The sequence below is a fragment of the Nannospalax galili genome, unplaced genomic scaffold (genome assembly GCF_000622305.1).
Source record: "Nannospalax galili isolate Female #2095 unplaced genomic scaffold, S.galili_v1.0 scaffold1082, whole genome shotgun sequence".
Classification (NCBI taxonomy): domain Eukaryota; kingdom Metazoa; phylum Chordata; class Mammalia; order Rodentia; family Spalacidae; genus Nannospalax; species Nannospalax galili.
In genome coordinates this window covers 825,208-845,735 of record NW_008348580.1, presented here as the reverse complement: position 1 = coordinate 845,735, position 20,528 = coordinate 825,208, and the positions used below count along the sequence as shown (strand labels likewise).

At 38.4% G+C, this 20,528-nt stretch overlaps 1 protein-coding gene across 4 annotated transcripts in view; it reads right to left on the bottom strand.

The window, feature by feature from the left end:
* Mllt3 (MLLT3 super elongation complex subunit) overlaps positions 1 to 20,528 on the bottom strand; it is a 357,726-nt gene that overhangs the window by 139,146 nt on the left and 198,052 nt on the right. For all 4 annotated transcript variants that reach the window (XM_008845527.3, XM_017801213.2, XM_008845528.3 and 1 more), the window contains exon 3: positions 2,212 to 2,294. In XM_008845527.3, the coding sequence (XP_008843749.1) occupies positions 2,212 to 2,294 (83 nt within the window). The remainder of the gene's footprint in view (positions 1 to 2,211; positions 2,295 to 20,528) is intronic.

The following is a 20,528-nucleotide window of genomic DNA, read 5'->3' as shown; positions in this document are numbered from 1 at the left end:
AGCACCTACTTCAAGGTCATGGTTTCAATTTCTTGACCCAAACTTTCCCAAACTATGGCCTCCACTCACTTCCTCACATTTTCATCCCTTTCTTCACTCCTTCAGTGGCAGGAAACACTTCTCCTTTCTGTTATCAGGATGCTATTCTCTTCTGGATTTCCTCACAATCATTCCTGTGGCCATTCCTCCAGTCTTCTTCACAAGCTTCTCTTCTATCTCCATTGACCCTTTAAATGTCCTCCATCTTTCTACAACTTTTCTGAGAAAGATGACACCCACTCACAGCCTGTCCAGCCATGACTCTCTTATCTGTCTGTCCAACCCAGTTCTCACTCATATGTATGTGGTTCCATAGGTGAATAACAAACTAAAATAATAAAATTAGTTTTTACCTTTACCTGTTTTCTTATTCTATGCTCTATTTCTTCACAAACAGCAATTTTAACTGCTTGTCAAGGCTAAAACACATTAAATTCATCTTTCACTTTTTTGGTTTCCATCATTTATCACAGTCAAATGATTTTCCAGTCTACATGGTATTTCTCCTTAGGAACTAACAGATCTGCCCCATTGTCTAGTTACCATAATCCTTAGGAACTAACAGATTTGCCCCTATTCTCTAGTTACCATAATCCTTAGGAACTAACAGATCTGCCCCTATTCTCTAGTTACCATAATACTTAGGAACTAACAGATCTGCCCCTATTCTCTAGTTACCATAATCCTTAGGAACTAACAGATCTGCCCCTATTCTCTAGTTACATAATCCTTAGGAACTAACAGATCTGCCCCATTCTCTAGTTACCATAACCATTGCTTTCACTTAGACAATCACTATTTCTTATCTAGTTTTCTTTGTTTCCTAACTTCCCTCAGCCTACATTCCACAATGCCAAGGGACTGATTTTTCCCTAATAATTATCGATTCCAACGATATTTTTAAGTTTTTAAAGGTTCATCATTTTCTGTGATATAATCTTGGAATTTCTAGTACTATCTGGAAATAACTAGCATAGTCTTTCACCACCTTTCCTGTATTTCCTTTGTTCTCTTACAATTCTCTCTCCTACTTCCACACTTCTGAAGGTCCTGTAGGGCCCCCAAACTTCATGTCTTCTCATGCATTTTGCCCTTCACATACCTAAAACCCCATACCTAAAACTCTGGGTATACTTCTATCCACAGCCTAAGTATGTTAAATATAATGCACTATTCAGGGCTCAGCTGAAGCATTAACTCCTTGCTAATCCTCACAATACAATCTGAATTAAACATCTCTCTTACAGTCTTCCTCTATTAATATAATTATCACATTAAATCATGATAAATTTCTCTTATTTCACCCCTAAATTGTTAGATAATCAATGCAATTAAAAAGGAGGCCAGTTGTCTCCCTTGTAATTGGAAATGTAAATTGGTAAAGCTATTTTGTTAGTTTGGCAATACCTAGTAATACTAAATTCTTATCATATTTAACACTACTAAGAATCTCTTCCATAGGAATATTCAAATGTGCAAATATTCTTTGTAGCATTGATTATAATAGCAAAAATTATTAAAAATAATCATTCATATATTTTAAGTTCTGAACTTAGAGACATGTACTGCTAAGTAGATGAAAGGCAATTCGTGGAAAAATATTAAAGCATGACATGACATATTAGGATTCAGCCTGTCTCCAAATTGACATGTGGAGATACATGTAGATATATGGGGGAATCTGGAACAGCTATACTAAGTACTCAACAATCATTAAATGGAGTTAAGGGAATAAAATTTCTCTAAGCTTTTTCTATACACATTCAATGTGATAACATACACTCCTGTGTTCTATTAAAAAGAAAAATACAACTAATTATCAGGATTTTAAAAAATGGAGTTGTAATACAATCAGACTGCAATAGTTTTAAACAGATTTTTTGAAAAGTGATCACTTTTTCTAAGGATAAGGACCACAGAAAGTGCTCATTCTGTGAATCCTAAGTACAATTTTCTTTTAAAGATTTTTTTGTCTGCTTTTTTTTTTAGTAAAAAAAAAAAATGTACCTATAAAGCTGTGTTCTAGTCAAATAAGAACTCTGCTTAAAAGAACTTGCTCCTCAGAAAAGATTTTTCATCAAAGTTCTAGTGTTTAAGAGTCAAATTATTTTAAACAAATAATGTTGGTTAATGGAGGATCGTCTGAAAAATTAATAGGTGAAGATTACATACCTTGTTTTTAAAATACACCTCAATTGGCAATATGAAACCAGCATACCCAGATTCTTCTACTTTGTAAGGTGGATCTTTGCACACTGTAACATTAAAAAAAGAAAACAGGAAAGATGAATAGATTTTAGACATTGTTTAAGAAAAAAACATTCTGCCAACTTGCCAACTTCATAGTTTCATCTCTGATCCATTCTTTATTTCTTCTTTCCAGAATCTATAACAATACTTTCAGTATCTAAAGTATTTTTATTAAAATCTACAGAGTGAGTATCCATGGATAGGGCTCCTATATTGAACCTACCCATGGCTCAGGGACAATTGCAGAAGAGTGGGTGGAAAGATTGTAAGAGCCAGAACTGGTTCATTAACACAGGGAAGCAGACACTTTCAGGTCACTGGAAGTTTGCATATATGAACTTGTGGCAGTGGTGCCATCGAGCACAGGACCCATGCCAACTCAACTCAACTCTCTCCTCCCTGAGTGGAGGAGAGAGATCAATGGTGAGCCAGCCCCAGACTGAGAGTTGTTGAAGGCTGGTTGCTGCTGGGTAAGAGAGAGTATGCCTTGCACATGATCTCTGGATGGACTGACTGGACTCCAGTGGATGAATTTGCACTGAAGGGTATTTGGATGGAAATGCTTGATTGAACTTACCATGTGTAGCAGAGTGCATAGGGTCCAGTCAGGGAATAGGGGAGGCATGGATAGGGGAGGCGGTCTGGGTATGAGATCTGAGATCTGTTGTATGAGAATACAGAGGCTCAATGTGATGTTTTAAATGAAAATGCCCTCATAGGCTCCAAGTATTTGGACATTTTGTCCCTAGTTGGTTGAGCTATTTTGGGAGATCTTAAAGGTGTGGCTATGCTGGAGGAAGCATGTCACTGGGAGTGGGCTTAGAGAGTTCTTAAGCCATGCTGGATCTCGACTTGCCCTCTTGCTTCCTGTGCCTGCTTGAAGATGTAGAGCTAAGCTTCTGCTCCACCTCCAGCCACCTCTGACACCATGCCTCCCCACTGAGATGGACTTTTGCCTCTTTGGATCCATAAGCTCAAATAAACTCTTCCTTCTATATGTGGCTTGGGTCAGAGTTTCTCTCGCAGCAACAGAAAAGTGACTAATACACTCAATAAATAAAAAATATCTTAAAAAAAAATTCTTAAATTGTGCTGTGCCCATTCCCCTACATTGGGACCATGTGTGGCCCCTCCCCATGTTCCAGGGTTAGGCTTCTTGGTCCCTTAGTAGGGGCTCAGACCTTTACAGACTGCCTGAGAGTGCCTAAACCAGGCTTCCCCTTAGCAACCTTCCCAAATGGTGATATGACTGCTCACAAGCAGGTGCCTAGACCTTAGGAGGAAGCCTGAGAGTACCTGACTGGCATCTGACTTGGGCCTCTGCAGGAGTTCCTGAGTAGTTGACCTGAAGCCTAGATCAACCAGCTTTACATACCCAATAAGAAAACAACCAAGGCACACCAATAATACAAACAGAAACAGACTTCAACTCAACACAGGAAGGCTTGAGTTTAATAGCAGAAACACAAATAGAGGAAATCCACATGCCAAAATCACAATAGAAAAATAATAAAATGGAAAACCAAAATTGTATGTCCCCACCACACATCACCAATCCTATAGAAGAGTTCTACAAGGAGAACCCCCTAGAGATAAGCCAGGACACAAAATTTAAAAGAACAAACCAAAACAAAACAAAACAAAACAAAAGAACAATGATGAACACGATCAAAGCATTGAATGAATTTAAAGAACACACAAATCAAAGAACTAAAAGAAGATAGGGAGAAACGTCTGGCTGAATGCACAAAAGAGATACAAATACTGAAGAAAACTCAGGCTGAAATGAAGAAGGAAGCAAAAATCTCAGGAAGCCAATTTGAAACAATGGGAGAAAGCCTCACCAATTGAATGAATGAAATGGAAAGACTGGAAAATAAAGCTGAAAAATTGGAACACTCAAGCAAAGACACCAAAATGTTTTTAAAATACAGGAATGGAATATGTAAGAAATGTGGGACACCATGAAAAGACAAAATCTACATAGCATAGTCATGGAGGAAGGAGAAGAATTTCAGGTTAATGGTTCAAGAAGATCTTAAACAGGATTATAGAAGAAAATTTCCCCCAAATTAAGGAAAGACATGCCCATACAGATACAAGAAGCATATAGAACAGAAAAGAAACCCAACAGGGCATATCATAGTAGAAACATTAAATGTACAGAACAAAAACAGAATATTGAATGCTGCAAAAGAAAAACAATTCACATATAAAGGAAAGCTCATCAGAATTACAACTGACTTACCAAAGAAAACTATGAAACCTAGGAAAGCCTGGACCAATATAATCCCAATTTTAAATGACCAGAGATGCCAATCCAGAATACTTAACCCAGAAAAAAATGTCTCTTATAGTTTAAGGGGAAAAAAAAAATCTTCCACAACACGAACAGGCTGAAAGAATACATGTCCACAAAACCAGTCCTTCAGAGAACACTTGAAGAAATACAAGAATGGAGAAAGGAACAAGTATACCCAAGGGGCAACAGAAACTAAATGGAGTTATAATTGTGCAAACACAAAATTTGAACAAGAATGCAAACAAATTTAAATGCTGGCAACCAATACACATCTTTCAATAACTTTAAATATCAATGGACAGAACTCCCCAGTCAAAAGACACAGGCACTACAGTCTGAGCAACTCCAATCTCCCTGACCCCACATACTGATCTCCTTCTAGCCTTGGGCACAAGCCTGCTTTTGCTCTGAGCACCCCAGTATCTGGACTACCATCTTAGTCCAATGCACCCATTGCATCCAGATCTTCTGCACTCAGACCAGCTCATTTTTCAGACTAGTTTCCTAAAATCTTAACAGGCTGTCCCCACCTCCAATATGCCTTCCATTCCCCCAGACCAGCCTCCTTTCCTGGTAATTCTGATCCTGCTGATCTACTTCATATTGATTCCTCTACAGTCTGAGCAACTCCAATCTCCCAGACCCCAAATCTTGTTCTCCTTCTAACTTTGGGGACAGATCCCTTTTGCTCTTAGCTCCCAAGAGCTCTGGACTACCCTGTTAGCTTCATGTGTTGGTGAGCTCACCAAATTGCATCTTGCCCATCCCCCCACACTGGGACCATCTGCAACCCCTCCCACTGCTTCAGGGCTAGGCTTCCCTGCCCTTTAGGAGGGGCCCAGACATGGGCAGACTGCCTGAGATCCCCTGGATCCAGCCTCTGCCTAAAAAGCTTCCTAAACTGTGGTGTGCCTGTTGGCTAGAGGCACAAAGACCTTAGGAAGAAGCCTGAGAGCAAGTGATTCTCACCTGACTTGGGCCTCTGTGAGAATTGGAATACAGCTATATGGTCACTAAATATAAAATCAAAAGCGAGAACCTGAAGCCTAGATCAACAAGCTTTTCACACCCAATTTTAATAAAAAAACGCATATCAAGTATACAAACAGAAACAAACCTCAACTCAACAAAGGAAAGCTTAATGCTCGCATTGGAATCACAAACAACAAAAGAAATCCACTGGCCAAAATCCCAAACAAAAAAACAACACGAAAAATCCAAATAATATGTCCCCATCAAACACCAAGGATACTAGAGAAGAGTTTTGCAATGAGAACCTCCTAGAGATAAAGAGGACACCAAATTTAAAAGAACAATCATAAATATGATCAAAGAATTCAATGAATTTAAAGAACACACAAATAAAAGAACTAAAGGAAGATAGGGATAAACTTCTGACTGAATTCACAAAAGAGAGAAAAATTGAAGAAAACTCAGACTGCAATACAGAAGGAAGTGAAACACACAAATCAATTAGAAAAGACAGAAGAAAGCCTCACCAATAGGATGAATGAAATGGAAAATAGAATTTCAAGACTAGACACTAAAGTTGACGAATGAGACCACTCAAGCAAAGATTATGAAAAACTTAAGAAAACACAAGAATGGAATATGCAGGAATTGTGTGACACCATAAAAAGACCAAACTTGCTGGGCGTGGTGGCGCAGATCTCTGTGAGTTCAAGGCCAGCTTGGTCTACATAGTCAGTTCCAGGACAGCTGGGTCTACAGGGAGACCCTGTCTCAAAAAGACCAAAAAAAAAAAGACCAAACTTGTGAATCACAGGCATGCAGGAAGGAGAAGAATCTCAGGATAATAGTATAGACCAGATCTTCAACAGGATTGTAGAAGAAAATTTCCCAAAATTAAAGAAAGACATGCCCATACAAATACAAGAAGCATATAGAACACCAAATAGACAGGACCAGAAAAGAAACCCTCCACAGCATATTACAGTTAAAAACCCCAAATGTACAGAACAAAGAGAGAATACTGAAAGTAGCAAAAGAAAAACAAGTCCCATATAAAGGAAAACCCATCAGAATTACAGCTGACTTATCAATGGAAACAAAGAAAGCCGAAAGAGCCTGGCTCAAAGTATTCCTGGTACTAAATGACCACAGATGACAACATGGAATACTTTACCCAGCAAAAATGTCTATTATAGTTGAAGGGGAAAGAAAAATCTCCACGACATGAATAGGCTGAAAAAACTCATGTCCACAAAACCAGCCCTTCAGAGAGTTCATGAAACAATACAAAGAGCTGAAGAAGGGAGTGATTACACTCAAGGGGTAACAGAAAGAAAGTAAATGAAGGTATAATTGTGGAAAGAAAAATTTAGACAAAGAATGTAAAGAAATTGAAAGCACAGGAACAAATACACATCTTTCAATAATAACTTTAAATACTAATGGACTGAACTCCCCTAGTCAAAAAACAGAAGTTGGTTGAATGGATTAAGAAACAAAACCCATCTTTTTTGCTGTCTCCAAGAAACCCATCTCACCTTCAAGGACTTGCCTTAAACTGAAAGAAAACAATAGTATTCCAAGCAAAAGAAACTAAGAAGTAAGTGGGAGTTGCACTTGCATTATCTGACAAAATGGACTTCAAACTGGAAGTAATCAGAAGAGATAAAGAGGGTCACTTCATTCTGATCAAAGGAATAATTAACCAAAACTATATTACAATCATGAGCATATATGCACCAAACTTTGTTGTACCCAATGTCATAAAAACAGTACTACAGGACTTTTAGACAGATTAATCCCAACTCCCTAAAAGTAGGGGACTTCAATACCCCACTGTCTCAATTAGACAGGTCAGTCAGACAAAGAATAAACAGAAAGACGTCTGAATTAAACAATACCATGCATCAGATGAAACTAAAAGACATCTACCCAATATTCTACCCAAGCACAAAAGAATATACAATCTGATCAGCACCCAATGGAACTTTCTCCAAAACTGACCACATACTGGGGCACAAAACAAGTGTTAAAAAATACAAATAAGTTGAAATAATTCCATACATTCTATCAGACCACAATGCTATAAAACTTTAAAAATCAAAACCAGAAGAAGCCCTAAAAACTACATGAACTCATGGAGATTAATCAACACACTCCTAAACGATAAGTGGGTCAAAGGAAACAAAGAAAGGAATAAAAGTATTCCTGGAATGAAACAAAAAGGGTAATTCAACACAACAAAACCTCTGGGACATATAAAAGCTCCCAGAAGAGGGAAGTTTACAGCTTTAAATGTAATCCTACATTTAAAAAAATTAGGAAAAGTCCAGGCGTGGTAGCCCTCGCCTTTAATCCCAGCACTTGGGAGGCAGAGGCAGGCGGATCTCTATGAGTTCAAGGCCAGCCTGGTCTACATAGTGAGTTCCAGGACAGCTGGGGCTACAGGGAGACCCTGTCTCAAAAAGACAAAAAGAAAAAAAAAAAAAAAAAAAAAAAAAAGCAGGAAAGAGCGTGACTTAACATAACAACTCAAGACTCTAGAAAGGCAATAACAAATTAAACCCAAACCCAGCAGACAAGAAGAAATTTTTTTTCAAAAATCAGAGTAGAAATTAACGAAATAGAAACAAAGAAAACAATACAAAGAATCAATGAATCTTAAGAGCCAGGTCTATGGAAACCTAAACAAAGATAGACAGACTCTTAGCTCAGCTAACCAAAAGAAAGCAAATCCAAATCAACAAAATCAGAGATGAAAGGGGAAACATCACAACAGACACCCAAAAGACCCAGAACATTAAAAGGGACTACTTTAAAAACCTATACTCTATTAAATTTGAAAACCTAAAAGAAATGGTTGCATATCTAAAATCATGAAATTCACTAAAGCTAAACCAGGAAAAGATCAACAGCTTAAACAGATCCATAACACATAAGGAAACTGAAACAGTAATACAAAACCCCCTGACTAAAAAAATTCCAGACCCAGATAGATTCACAGCAGAATTCTACCAGACATTTAAAGATCTACAACCAATACTACTTAAATTATTCAAAAGACAGTAATAGAGGGAGGACTCCCAAATTCCTTCTATGAAGTCAGCAGCACTCTAATACCAAAACCAGGTAAAGACACAACCAAAAAACAAAACTATAGACCCATAACCTCAATGAACAAGGTGGATGTAAAAATACTCAACAAAATGCTTTCAAACCGCATACAGAGACACATCAAGAAGATTATCCACCAAGATCTATTAGGCTTTATTTCAGAGATGCAGGGAAGTCTCAGTCAACATCATAAATCATATAAATGGATGCAAAGACAAAAAGCACATGGTTATCTCAATCAATGCAGAAAAGGCCTTTAACAAAATTCAGCATGCATTCATGTTAAAAGTTCTAAAGGAAGGAACATACCTCAATATAATTAAAACTTTAAAGAACAAGCCCCCCCCCCAAAAAAAGAAACAAACCCCAGTCAACCTTATTCTAAATGGAAAAAAAAAAAAAAAAAAAAAAAAAAAAAAAAAAAAACAAAAACTGGAAGCATTCCCATTAAAATCAGGAACCAGACAGGCTGTCCACTATCTTCACTCCTTTTTAATATAGTGCTTGCTAGAGCAATAAGACAAGAGAAGGAAATTAAAGGATTACTAACTAGAAAAGAAGAGGTCAAATTATTCTTTTTGCAGATGATACAATACAATACCTAAGAGATTCTAAAAATTCCACCAGAAAAATCCTAGAACATATTAACACTTTCAGTAAAGTGGCAGGTTACAAAATTAATCTACAACATTCAGTATCCTTTCTATATACCAATAATAAGCAATCAGAGAAAGTACAGGGAAACCCTCCAACTCACAATAGACTCCAAAAAAAAAAAAAAAAAATCTCTAAATAAACCTGTCCGAAGGCAGCAAAGATCTCTACAATGAAAACTTTAAATTAATTTTAAATGGATCAAAGACTTCAGTGTGAAACTTGAAACTCTGAAACTGTTACAAAGTAAATAATGGCAGTAACCAAGAAGAAACAGGTATAGAAAAGGATTTTTTAAATCAGACATCAATTGCTCAGGAATTAAGGGACCTCATCAAGAGGTCTGTACAGCAAAAGAAACAACCAAGAAATTGAAGAGAAAACCCACAGAGTGGGAGAAAATCTTAACCAGCAACACATCTGACAGAGGTTTAATATCCAGAAAATATATAAAGAACTCAAAAAACAAATTATCAAGAAAACATATGATCAAAATAGAAGATTGGCCAAAGATCCGAAAGGATAGTCCTGAAATGAAGAAATAAAGATGGCTAACAATCATCTTTAAAAGTATGCAACACTGTCAGTAATTAGGTAAATGCAAATTAAGACCACCTTAAGATTTCATCTTGATCAAGAGAACAAATGAAACGAAATGCTGGAGAGGATGTGGACAAAGGGGAATGCTTCAGTACTGGTGGGATTGCAAACAGTGTGGAGAAACGTGTACAATCCCTATGAAAAGCAGTGTGGAGAACTGTGAAAAAACTAATCATATGACCCAGTTATACCATGCCTGCCGCACACCCAAAGCACTTGTCCTATTGCAGAGACACTTGTACATCCATGTTTGTTGCTCCTCTTTTCACAATCACTAAGAGATGGAAGCAACCTAAGTGTCCCCCACCAACAAGTGAATAATGAAATTGTGGTGCACTTAAACCGTGGATTCTACTTAGGGTAACAAAAGGCAAAATAATGAAATTTGCAGGTAAATAAATGGAACCAGAAACTGTTATCACTAAGTGAAATAACACAGACTCAGAAAAACAAAGGACATATTATCTTCCTCATTTGTGTATCCTAGCACCAAATCCTTAAATGTGAGTATATATCCTCATGTAAATACAGGAACCAGGAAAATGGAAAGTAATCAAGGAGCTAAAGGGAAAGAAGGAATGCAAAAGAGAAGACTAGTAGGAGACAGGTTTACTTACGGAGAAATATGTAAAATAGGGGTAGTTAAATCAGAGGGGGAGAGGGAGGGCTATACAAGGACATACGGGGATAAAGGGGAAGAAGGAACTGAAGAGACATGGGACCATAGCAGAATTATCAAGGGAGAAATTGAGAAAATGGGGGATACTATAAATGGGGAGCACTTATAGGGAGGGTCAGACTCAGACATGGAGAAAAGAGTAGTGATAAATAATGCCTGGTTAGTATAAACCAGAGGGAATCGTATTATTCCAAATATCAACTGACAAATTACACATAGAATATCTCTACATCCATATGTATAGCTGAAGGCTACATAACAAGAAACAGTGCCAGAGAGGAGAAGCCTTCCTTTGAGTTGTTGGCCAGGGTAGTCCAAGAGACTTCCAAAATTACACAGCCCTTGATTATCTCCCAGAACTTGAAGGTAAGACCCTATTGCTGAAGACAGGACAAATATCAGACACAGAATTTGGAGGAATGGAGGTGGAACTGACCTGGAAGCCACTTCCCCTGACGACTAGCTCTTGTATCTTTGAAGCTGGTAAGAAAGGACATGAATCAATGGTCCAACCCCAGCTTCAGGGCCTAAAAACCACACCAATGACCAGCATAGCAATCAACATTGGTGCAATAGTGGCACTTTTATCTTTGGATAATCAACAGCTACCTAATTGGACTTAAAGTTCACTCAATGAGAGGAAACTGGGGTGTTACTGTAAACCGAGCCAAATACACATAGCTGGAGAGGTCACAGAACTCAAAGAAAACCCCAAGGCTGTCCACATCAAAGAAGCTTCTTTTCAACAGGCAGAGATAATTACAGCGTTCCACAGCTGATCACACACAGAGATTGTCTGTGAATTATCCAAGCCTAAGTGGCACATCTGCTATGCAACTTCTATACCTAAGGCTCACAGAACAATGGACAAGGGATAAAGAGAACACTAATGCATCTTTCAGTTCTCATCAATGAAGCTCCCTCACAGAACAGAGGGCCAGGAACAAAAAACGGTCACAAATGGCAAAAATGTAGGGAATAAGAGTCTACAGAGTGAGATCCTTGGAGTGGACTGCTATATTCAAATCCACCCACCCAGGGCTCAGGGCCCACTGTGGGAGAGGGGTGGAAAGATTATAAAAGCCAGGGTCTTCTTAAAGAGAGAGACTCTAGATAGGCTGACTAGACATCAGTGGATGAACTAGCACTGAGGGACAGCTGGGGCTACTAACGACATGATAGACCTTAATGCAAATGACAGAATGTATGAATTCCACTGGGAAAGCTATGGTAGGGGCCCAATGAGGAAGGGATATAAAGATGATTAAGTTTTTCTGTATGAAATACGCATAAAGTCAATAAAGAATTTTTTAAAAAAATAAAAAAATGAAGATTGGATTCAAAAAAGTAAAATAAAATATAAAAATAAAGCAAAATTAAAGCCAGCTCTTGGAGAATGAGACACCTCAGGAAAATAAAGTTAACATTTTCCTAAGTGCAGTTTTATGGTGCAACAAGGTAAAACAGAATATGTTGGCCATCAAGACCACATAGTCTGATACCACCATGTCCTCTTTAGCAGACCCAGGTTATTTTTCCAGACTGCCTTCCTTTGTTACCCACCACACAAAACCTGTGTGCTTCATTCAAACACAGGATTCCCCTCAAATACACATAGAATTTTCCACCTGTGCTCAGTCCTTCCACTCTTCATTGCTTTACCTTAAGGCTACTAAATATCCTGTGCTCATCAAAATCTCAAGGCCTTCAGAACATAGTATCACCCCTTCTTTTTTTCCTGAGAAAACCCTTTTTTTAAATATAATATATATTTTTATTGAATTTTTGTACATTCCCCCCGAAAGCATTAAGTGTCTGAATCACCACTTTGAAATCAACAGAGTCACATATCAAAAATCTTACCTATTAATTCCCCTTCCCTCAAGGAGAGAAAAAAGTCTTTTACATTGGGAAGTTGAAGCGTTATGTCAAGTGCTCAGGTTGCAATAACTGGCAAACCTGAGAGCCAACCCACAGTCCAGTTCAGCCTCCACCTACCTCTGCAAAGTTGCCTCACCTATGAATTTTGGAAGTCCTCTTCTAGAAAGTCTGAAGACTGCTATACACTAAATGTTTGTGTCCCCCAAAATTCACATGTTGACATCCTAACCTCTGATATTAATGGTATCACATGCGTTCTTTGAGTGCTAGCTAGGTAAAGAAGGTAGAAGTCTCATAAATGAGTTTGGGTCCCTTGTAAGAAGCCCCAAAGGGGTCTGTCACCTCTTCTGGTAGATGAGGACACAGTAAGAAGCTAGTTAACAACCCTAACGAGGACCCTTACCAGAACCTGACCATGCTGGCACCTTCAAATCAGACTTCAGGCTTCTAGAACTACAAGAAATGCATGCCTTCTGTTTCTAAGCTACCAAGTCTATGGTACTTTGTTACTACAGTTTTAATGAACAAGGAATAGTAATGTATATAAAAGCTATATGACTGGGACTAAGGACTAAGTTCTTACTAAGTGACTCATGTAAAACTAGAAATCTAAGTCTAGGGAACTACAACCTCTCAGATGAAAATAAAATAGAGACAGCAAGTAAAGAGACCTGGATTTGAACCACAAGACTCAGATCCATGGCCTTAGACTGGAGCTTAGACCAACAGTTTCTACTTCTTTCCCCTTTAACAGAAAGGAAGTCACCTGTGAACACAGGTACGATGAGCAAGGAGACACACATGGGGAGCACTATAAACATGAGGTGTTCATACAAGAAAAAATTATGTTGATCATATACATAAACATTGGTTACACATGCCACAGGTATAAAAATAGTTACAAAAAAGTATACTGACAGTAAAACTATGTTTTTTCCCTTGGAGACAGGGTCTCATTGTGAAGCCCAAGCTGATCTGGAAATCTTATTTGTAATATATATTTTTATTGAGTTTTTGTGTATTTCATACAATAAATCTTAAATCAAATTTAGAACCTTCCCCCATCCATGCCCCCCACCAGATTTCATGCAATTTTATATATGTTAAGTCCTATCCAGTCAAGCATTTATACCCAGATGCCCTTCAGTGCAAGTTCAACCACTGGAGTCTAGTCAACCTATCTAGAGATCTTAAAGAAGATCTACTCAAATGCATCCAGCAGCAATCAGTTGCCAATAGTCCCTAGAATAGGTTTGGAGCCTTCTACCCACTTCCCTCATTCTATGCTGGCTTTTTATCATGAGTTGTCATGGGTCTTGTACATGATGTCATCATTGTTGCAAGTTCATATGAACAAGTTCCCAGTGGCCTGAAAGCCTCTGTTTCCTTATGTTTATGCACCAACCCTGGCTCTTACATTCTTTCCGACCCCTCTTCTGCAATGGTTCCTGAGCAGTTGGAGGTGAGGCTTAATAAAGGAGTCCTATCCAGGGACGCCTGCAAATCTTGATCCTCTAAGCTAAGTATGGAGTGCTGGGATTACAGGAATGTCCCACCAAACCCAACTGAGGGCAAGATTTTAATATTTTACCATCTCCTTTGGCCCACCTGAGGAAAATATTTCCCAAACTGACATTAGAAAGAAGATGAGGGAGGGAGGGAGGGAGGGAGGGAGGAAGGAAGGAAGGAAGGGAGGGAGGAAGGAAGGAAGGAAGGAAGGAAGAGCAAAGGGACCCAGAGTACAGTGGCAGCCATTCATCCCTCAACCACCTGCCAACATACCATGAATATTCAAATACTCTGAGTACGCTTGTGGGCAAGCTAACAAGTACACTGAGCAGCCCCACACACAGGCTGGTGGCTAACATTATAACCATGGCATTTCCAAGCTGTGGAGCCCTTTCAAAATGCAGCTTCAATGTCCAGAGTGTATGGGATTAACTGCGTCAATGTCATTTAAAGGAAGTTTATTTTGTGGACTGCTGCACACACCAGAGGAGATATAGTTATTCTTCTGTACACCCTTTTGTATAATTCATTTCCTCTATTCTGCATGAAAATTGCTCCAATTATAGAAAACAGCTGTTAATGGGCATATCTTAGAGTTGGAAATCTTGGAGTTTTTTCAACCTCCTATACATTAATATTCTCTAGAAATCTATTTTTAAAGAAAAAAATTTTAACATACTTCAGTATTTTAAATACAGTTTTCATCATTAACAATGATGAACTATCGTATATCATATCCCGAGTTGTTAATTAGAAGTAAACATCAGGGCTAGCAAGGTTGCTGAGCAGGTAAAGACATGTCTAACAAACTGAGTTCAATCCCCAGGACACAGGTGGTGAAACCAATTCCCTCAAAAGCTGTCCTCTGACCTCCATACAAATACACACACACACACACTACAATGTAATAAAAAAATTTTAGTAGGAAGTAAACAATAGAAACTGCATATATATGTGTGTGTGGCTATACATGTGTGTGCACGTGTAAATGCACCTGTGTATGTGTACATGTGGAAGCCAAAGGTAATTCTTGGGTGGCATTCCCCCCTCAGAAGCAATCTACCTTATTTTTTGTGACAGGTTCTCTCACTAGACTGGGGCTTAAAGATAAAGGATAGGATAGTTAGTCCGCAAGCCCAGGGATCCATCTGTCTCCACCTGCCCAGAGTGGGATTACAGCTATACATAACTATGCCCAGCCTTTTCACATATGTTCTGGAGACTAAACTCAGGTTATGGTTTCACAGCAGATACTTTCCTGACTGAACTATCACCCCAGCCAAAAACATTTTACATATAATAAATATAACAGAAAATCAGTAGCAATGTAAATATAAACTTAAAAGTTCCCATCTAAAGAAAGTTGAATTGGGAAATTAATTTATTCAAAACAATCTGAGAATACCTCCACAGCCATGTGTATTTGGCTATGGTTTACAGTGCCACACAAGAGTTCTCTCCCATTGACAGAGCTTTAAGTCCAAATAAATAGCTGTTGATTACCCTGTGCTGGTCACTGTTGTAGTTATTAAAGATGTAGACTTTAAAGTTGAGCTTGGAACACTGACTGATTTTCTCCCTTAGCAGCTTGCTTAACATTCTCTAGAACTATGAGAGCTAGTCTTCAGGGAGGAGGTTTCCAGGTCAGTTCCAGCTCCAAGTCCCGTATTCAAAGTACATTCTGCCTTCCTTCAGCAACAGGGTCTTACCTTCAGGTTCTGGGAGGTAATCAAGGTTTATGGCAATAGCCTGTGCTATTTAGGGAGTCTCTTGGACTTCAATAACTCGACGGGAGGTTTCTCCTGTCTGCCACTGTTTCCTGTTTATATAGACTTCAGGTATACACATGCACTCAAGTTCAGATACTGTATGTGAATTTTTCAGTAGGTTTTTAAGCTCATTTACCTCTGGTTTTTCATACCACCTAAGCTCTCTTCTCTCCCTGTCTAACCTCCCTCTTCCCCCTCCCCACAGTTAAAATATCCTCATTTTCCCCTTGATAAAACCTGTGTCCTATCTCCATCTATCTCCATCTCTTGAGCTCCTTCTTTCCCTTTACCCCCAGGGTTTCCCTATATATCCTTCTCTCCTCCCTTCCTAGTTAAATGCCCCAATTTTTCCCATGGTAACATCTGTTTCCTACTACCCTCCTCCACTCAGGCTCTTTCTTTCCCTTTACCGCCATGGTTCCTTTCTATTTTACTGGCTCCTGTGGTTACATCAGGATATATACTCACATATAAGAATTTGGTGCTAAGGTCCATAAATGGGAGAAAACATACATCACTTGTTTTTCTGGGTCTGTGTAACTTCACTTAGTCTAACAGGTTCTAGTTCCAGCCATTTACCTGCAAATTTCATGATTTTGTCTTTCTTTACTGATCAGTAGAACCTCACTGTAAAAAGAGTCAAATACACATGGCTGGAGAGGTCACAGATCCTAAAGAAAAAACCTACATCTGTCACATCCCTAGACAAATGTAATTTACTGTATGCTAAAGTATAGCTGTCACCACTCATCAAAGAATCTTCTTTCTGCAACAGATGGAGACTATTGCATAATTCTACAACTGGTCACACACGGAAAATAAGCATCTGTGTGATGCCCAGCCCTAAGTGACACATCAACAATGTAACCTCTACACCCAAGGCTCACAGAACATAAACAGAGTGTACAGAGAATACTACTGCAATTCTCAACTCTCACCAGTGAAGCTTCCTCATGCAACAAAGGGCCATGGACACAGAAGGCCACACCTGGCCAAAGTGAAGAGAATAAGAGACTGCAGTGTGTCCCTGGATAGGACTCCAATATTAAACCTCACCCACCCATGGCTCAGGGACCATTGCAGAAGAGGGAACCTAAAGATTGTAAAAGTCAGGGTTGGTTCATGATCACTAAGGAAACAAGAGTCTTCCAGATCTCTGGGAACTTGCTCAAATGAACTTCCAGCATTGGTGATACCATACACAAGACCCACGCCAACTCAAACCAGACAAAAACCCAGCATAGAATTGGGGAAATGGGCAAGAAGCCCCAACCTTAGCTGAGGAACTATTGGCAGCTGATCACTGCTGGGTGAAGGAGAGTTGGTCTTCTTTAAGGGAGTGACCCTAGATAGGCTAACTAGACTCCAGTGGATGAAGTCACACAGAGATCTGGGTACACAAACTTGACTCAGTAGGCCTTAACACATATGACAGAATGTATGAAATACAGTGGGGTGGGGGGCTATAGGAGATGGGAAATGGGGGAGAGGTCTCAATATGATTAAGGTCTACTATATGAAATGCACAAAAATTCAATAAAAAATAAGCATTGAAAAAAATCTTAGAATCCGATTAAGTTTCTAAGCTAGTTCTAAAAGAAATAGAAGTTACATTTAGTTTGTTTTTGTTTGTTTATTTGAAACACGAACTCCAGCTGACCTGGGCCTCCTATGTAGACTAGATTGGCTGGCCTCAATCTCTCAAAGACCTGCCTGCCTCTGCTTTCTGAGTGCTGGTATTAAAGGAGCCACCATACCAGGCAGGAGTTAGATTTAAAGACATTTAAGCCAGCAGGAACAGTGCATTACACATAAAGCAATTACATTTAAACAAGTTGAACCATGTTTCAGAGGGGTCACCTCTGCTACTAAGCAACATTTTTTCATTGAGAGTCCCTACTCGATGAACACTTTATTCCATGTGGAAATTTTCTAAGATCTAAGCATCCTGAAACCTTCACTCTTCCTCTTCTTGTTCACAAATAATATAGTCCTTAACATCCACGTAATAAAAGGCCAACTTTCAGAGTTAAGGAAGGGATATTCACCTTTGCTAAGACTGAAAATTTTAAAGTGAAAATGGGAAGATTACTACTGATTCTTGAAGTTATAAATGTTAGTTCAGTAGAAATTATAGGAAGCTTTTATTCCTCTGTCAAAATGTAGCCCAGATGCTAGCACTTTTGGATGTCTCCATTGTTCCTCTTTTTGGCTTCTCTAGCTGCACTTGAAAGATGTGTAATTAATACCTACTCTCAGACTTGGCCAAAGAACCCTTAGCACCTTGAGGTGAACATCTGTGACATTCAAATCTGTAATTCCTAGGGCTAATGTAGAGTCAAGTGATAGGGATTTTAAGAACAGTCTACTGAACTGCATTTCTTTTTTTAAAAATATTTATTTTATTTTATTTTATGTGTATAAGTGTATTGTCTGCATATATGTGAGTGCACCCATGTTGTGCAATGCTGCAGAGGTCAGAAGAGGGCTCTAGATTCCCCTGGAACTGGAGTTAAGGATGGTTCATAGCCACCATGTGGGTGCTGGGAATGGAACCCAGGTCCTCTGCAAGAGCAGTCAGTGCTCTTAACTGCTGAGCCATCTCTCCAGCCCCTGAACTGCATTCCTTTTAAGAATTCACTCTGTAATTCACTGGTTCACTGATGTGAAGTCACTTTCCCAAAAGCAGTAAGCAGTTGACATCAGCCAATAAAACTCTTCTGAAAGCTCTTTAAAGCCAATGTAAACTTTTAAAAATACAGTACCTGTGATAAAGAATATTGCCATAAAGGAGACTTCTTTTGAAATTTATGTGCCCAATGTGGAATTCAGTATAGTTTTAATGGTACCACATTTTAGACAAATCATGTTAGCGAAATGAGTCAGAAGACCTCTAAGGCCATTCTGAAACTAACATGCTATAGCTATAAATAATGCCTTCTTTCTCATCTCCTCCACACATTTCTACTCATACACTCCAAGGCTCTGATTGGGGCATATTTTCAAAGTCAACTTTTCTCAAATAATTACATGCACCAGGGAGATCCATCAGGACACAACTCCCAAAACTGCTGCCTTAGGGGAAGAAACCAAAGCTTTCTTTAAAAGTAATGATGTCCCTTTCCTAAAACAGTTTTCAACACTGTAGGCACAATAAAGACCAAAATATATAATACATGGCAGGATGCTAATGATATACATTGACCATTAACCTATTTAGTTTTGAACTTTAAAAACAATGTAGAGGAGAAGAAAAACACACAGAAATATAAAAGGTCATGATCTGGTTAACTCAGAGTAAGGCAAATCCATACTTTTAATAAGTAAGTCCCTAGTGAAATTTTTACTGTCCTCATTTAGGAGAAAAAGAATTAAAAGTTAAAACAGCACTATGCTTAGTAAGGAAAAATAAATGCTCCTTGAATAAACAAGCTGATGTACACACAACAAAAATTATGTATACAAAAATAAATTTACTTCATTAAATGACTGGAAACATTTCACACCAAAAAATTCCATAAAAATCCTCTACCAAATCATAAGACCTTCATTTACACATTAAAAACACAATTAGAAAACAGTATTCTCACTATTTATTAGGAAAACAGCCAGTAAATTCAGCTCTAGAGCATTTCTCTAGACTATTTGCTCAGGCCCATCTGAAGACTTTTGTAAAAAATATGGCCCATTGGTAATTATTGGTTTTATTTACTGCACAGAGCCCTTCAGGAAGGAAACACACCAAAGGCACTTTATACACACACACACAGATTCATTGTTGCTTCTAAACATTTCTAAACAGCAGCTAAAAAGTATTTTCCCCTTTTTGGTTTTATTATTTTATTCATTTCTCTGAAAAAGGATTAAAGACAAAAGAGGAAAATTTTGAATTGTATTGTAGAGTGTTTTCACCTTTTCCATTTTTAAAATTCAAATGCAATTCTAAAACCTAATTATTTCCAAATGTGACAAATAGCTATATGAACACAAGATCCATCTTACAAAAAGCTTTAGAAGTACCAACGAAATACAGTTTAGCTACTCTAGTAGACATGGGCCACCAGTCTACTTCCTCCAGATTCACAATAAGGTCCAACTCAAGCAGCACCTCCTCCAGAGAACCTTCTGATAATTCTTTGAAACCAACTGGCAACTTTTACAGACTCTCCTATATTTTTCACGGTACCAACTTAGTTTATCCTAATTATCTAGTCCCATCAACCCCAACCTCACCCTTATTTATTCTGAGCTTTCCAAGGGATAGCTCATCCTTTATTAAACCGAGTCAAATCAATAAAATGTAATTTTAACATAAGCTTTAAAAAAATGGGATAGTATAAGCCAGGTAGTTGGAAAGAAGGGGTACAAGGCAGAGTATGACAAAAGGTACTAGGAAAGCAAGGAGAGAGTAAAAGCAGACATTCTGGAAACAGGGAAAAAGTAATACAAATCAAGCTTACAGATGTAGAGAGAAGTACAAACCATACACATTTATAAATTCAAATCCTGGTAGAAAAAAATGAATTACACACATAAAAGAAGGGTCACTCATTTCAAAGTGTGACAGGACAGCCCTAGATCTGAAATAAGAATTCAACACTTGCTGAGCTTGGTGGCACACACTTTTAGCCCACCACTCAGGAGGCAAAAGCAGGCGGACTCTATTTATTCAAGCCCACCCTGGTCTATATACAGCTTCAAGTCAGCTGGAGCTACAAAGTGAGACCCTGTATCCACAGGAGGAAAAAAAAGTGTTATA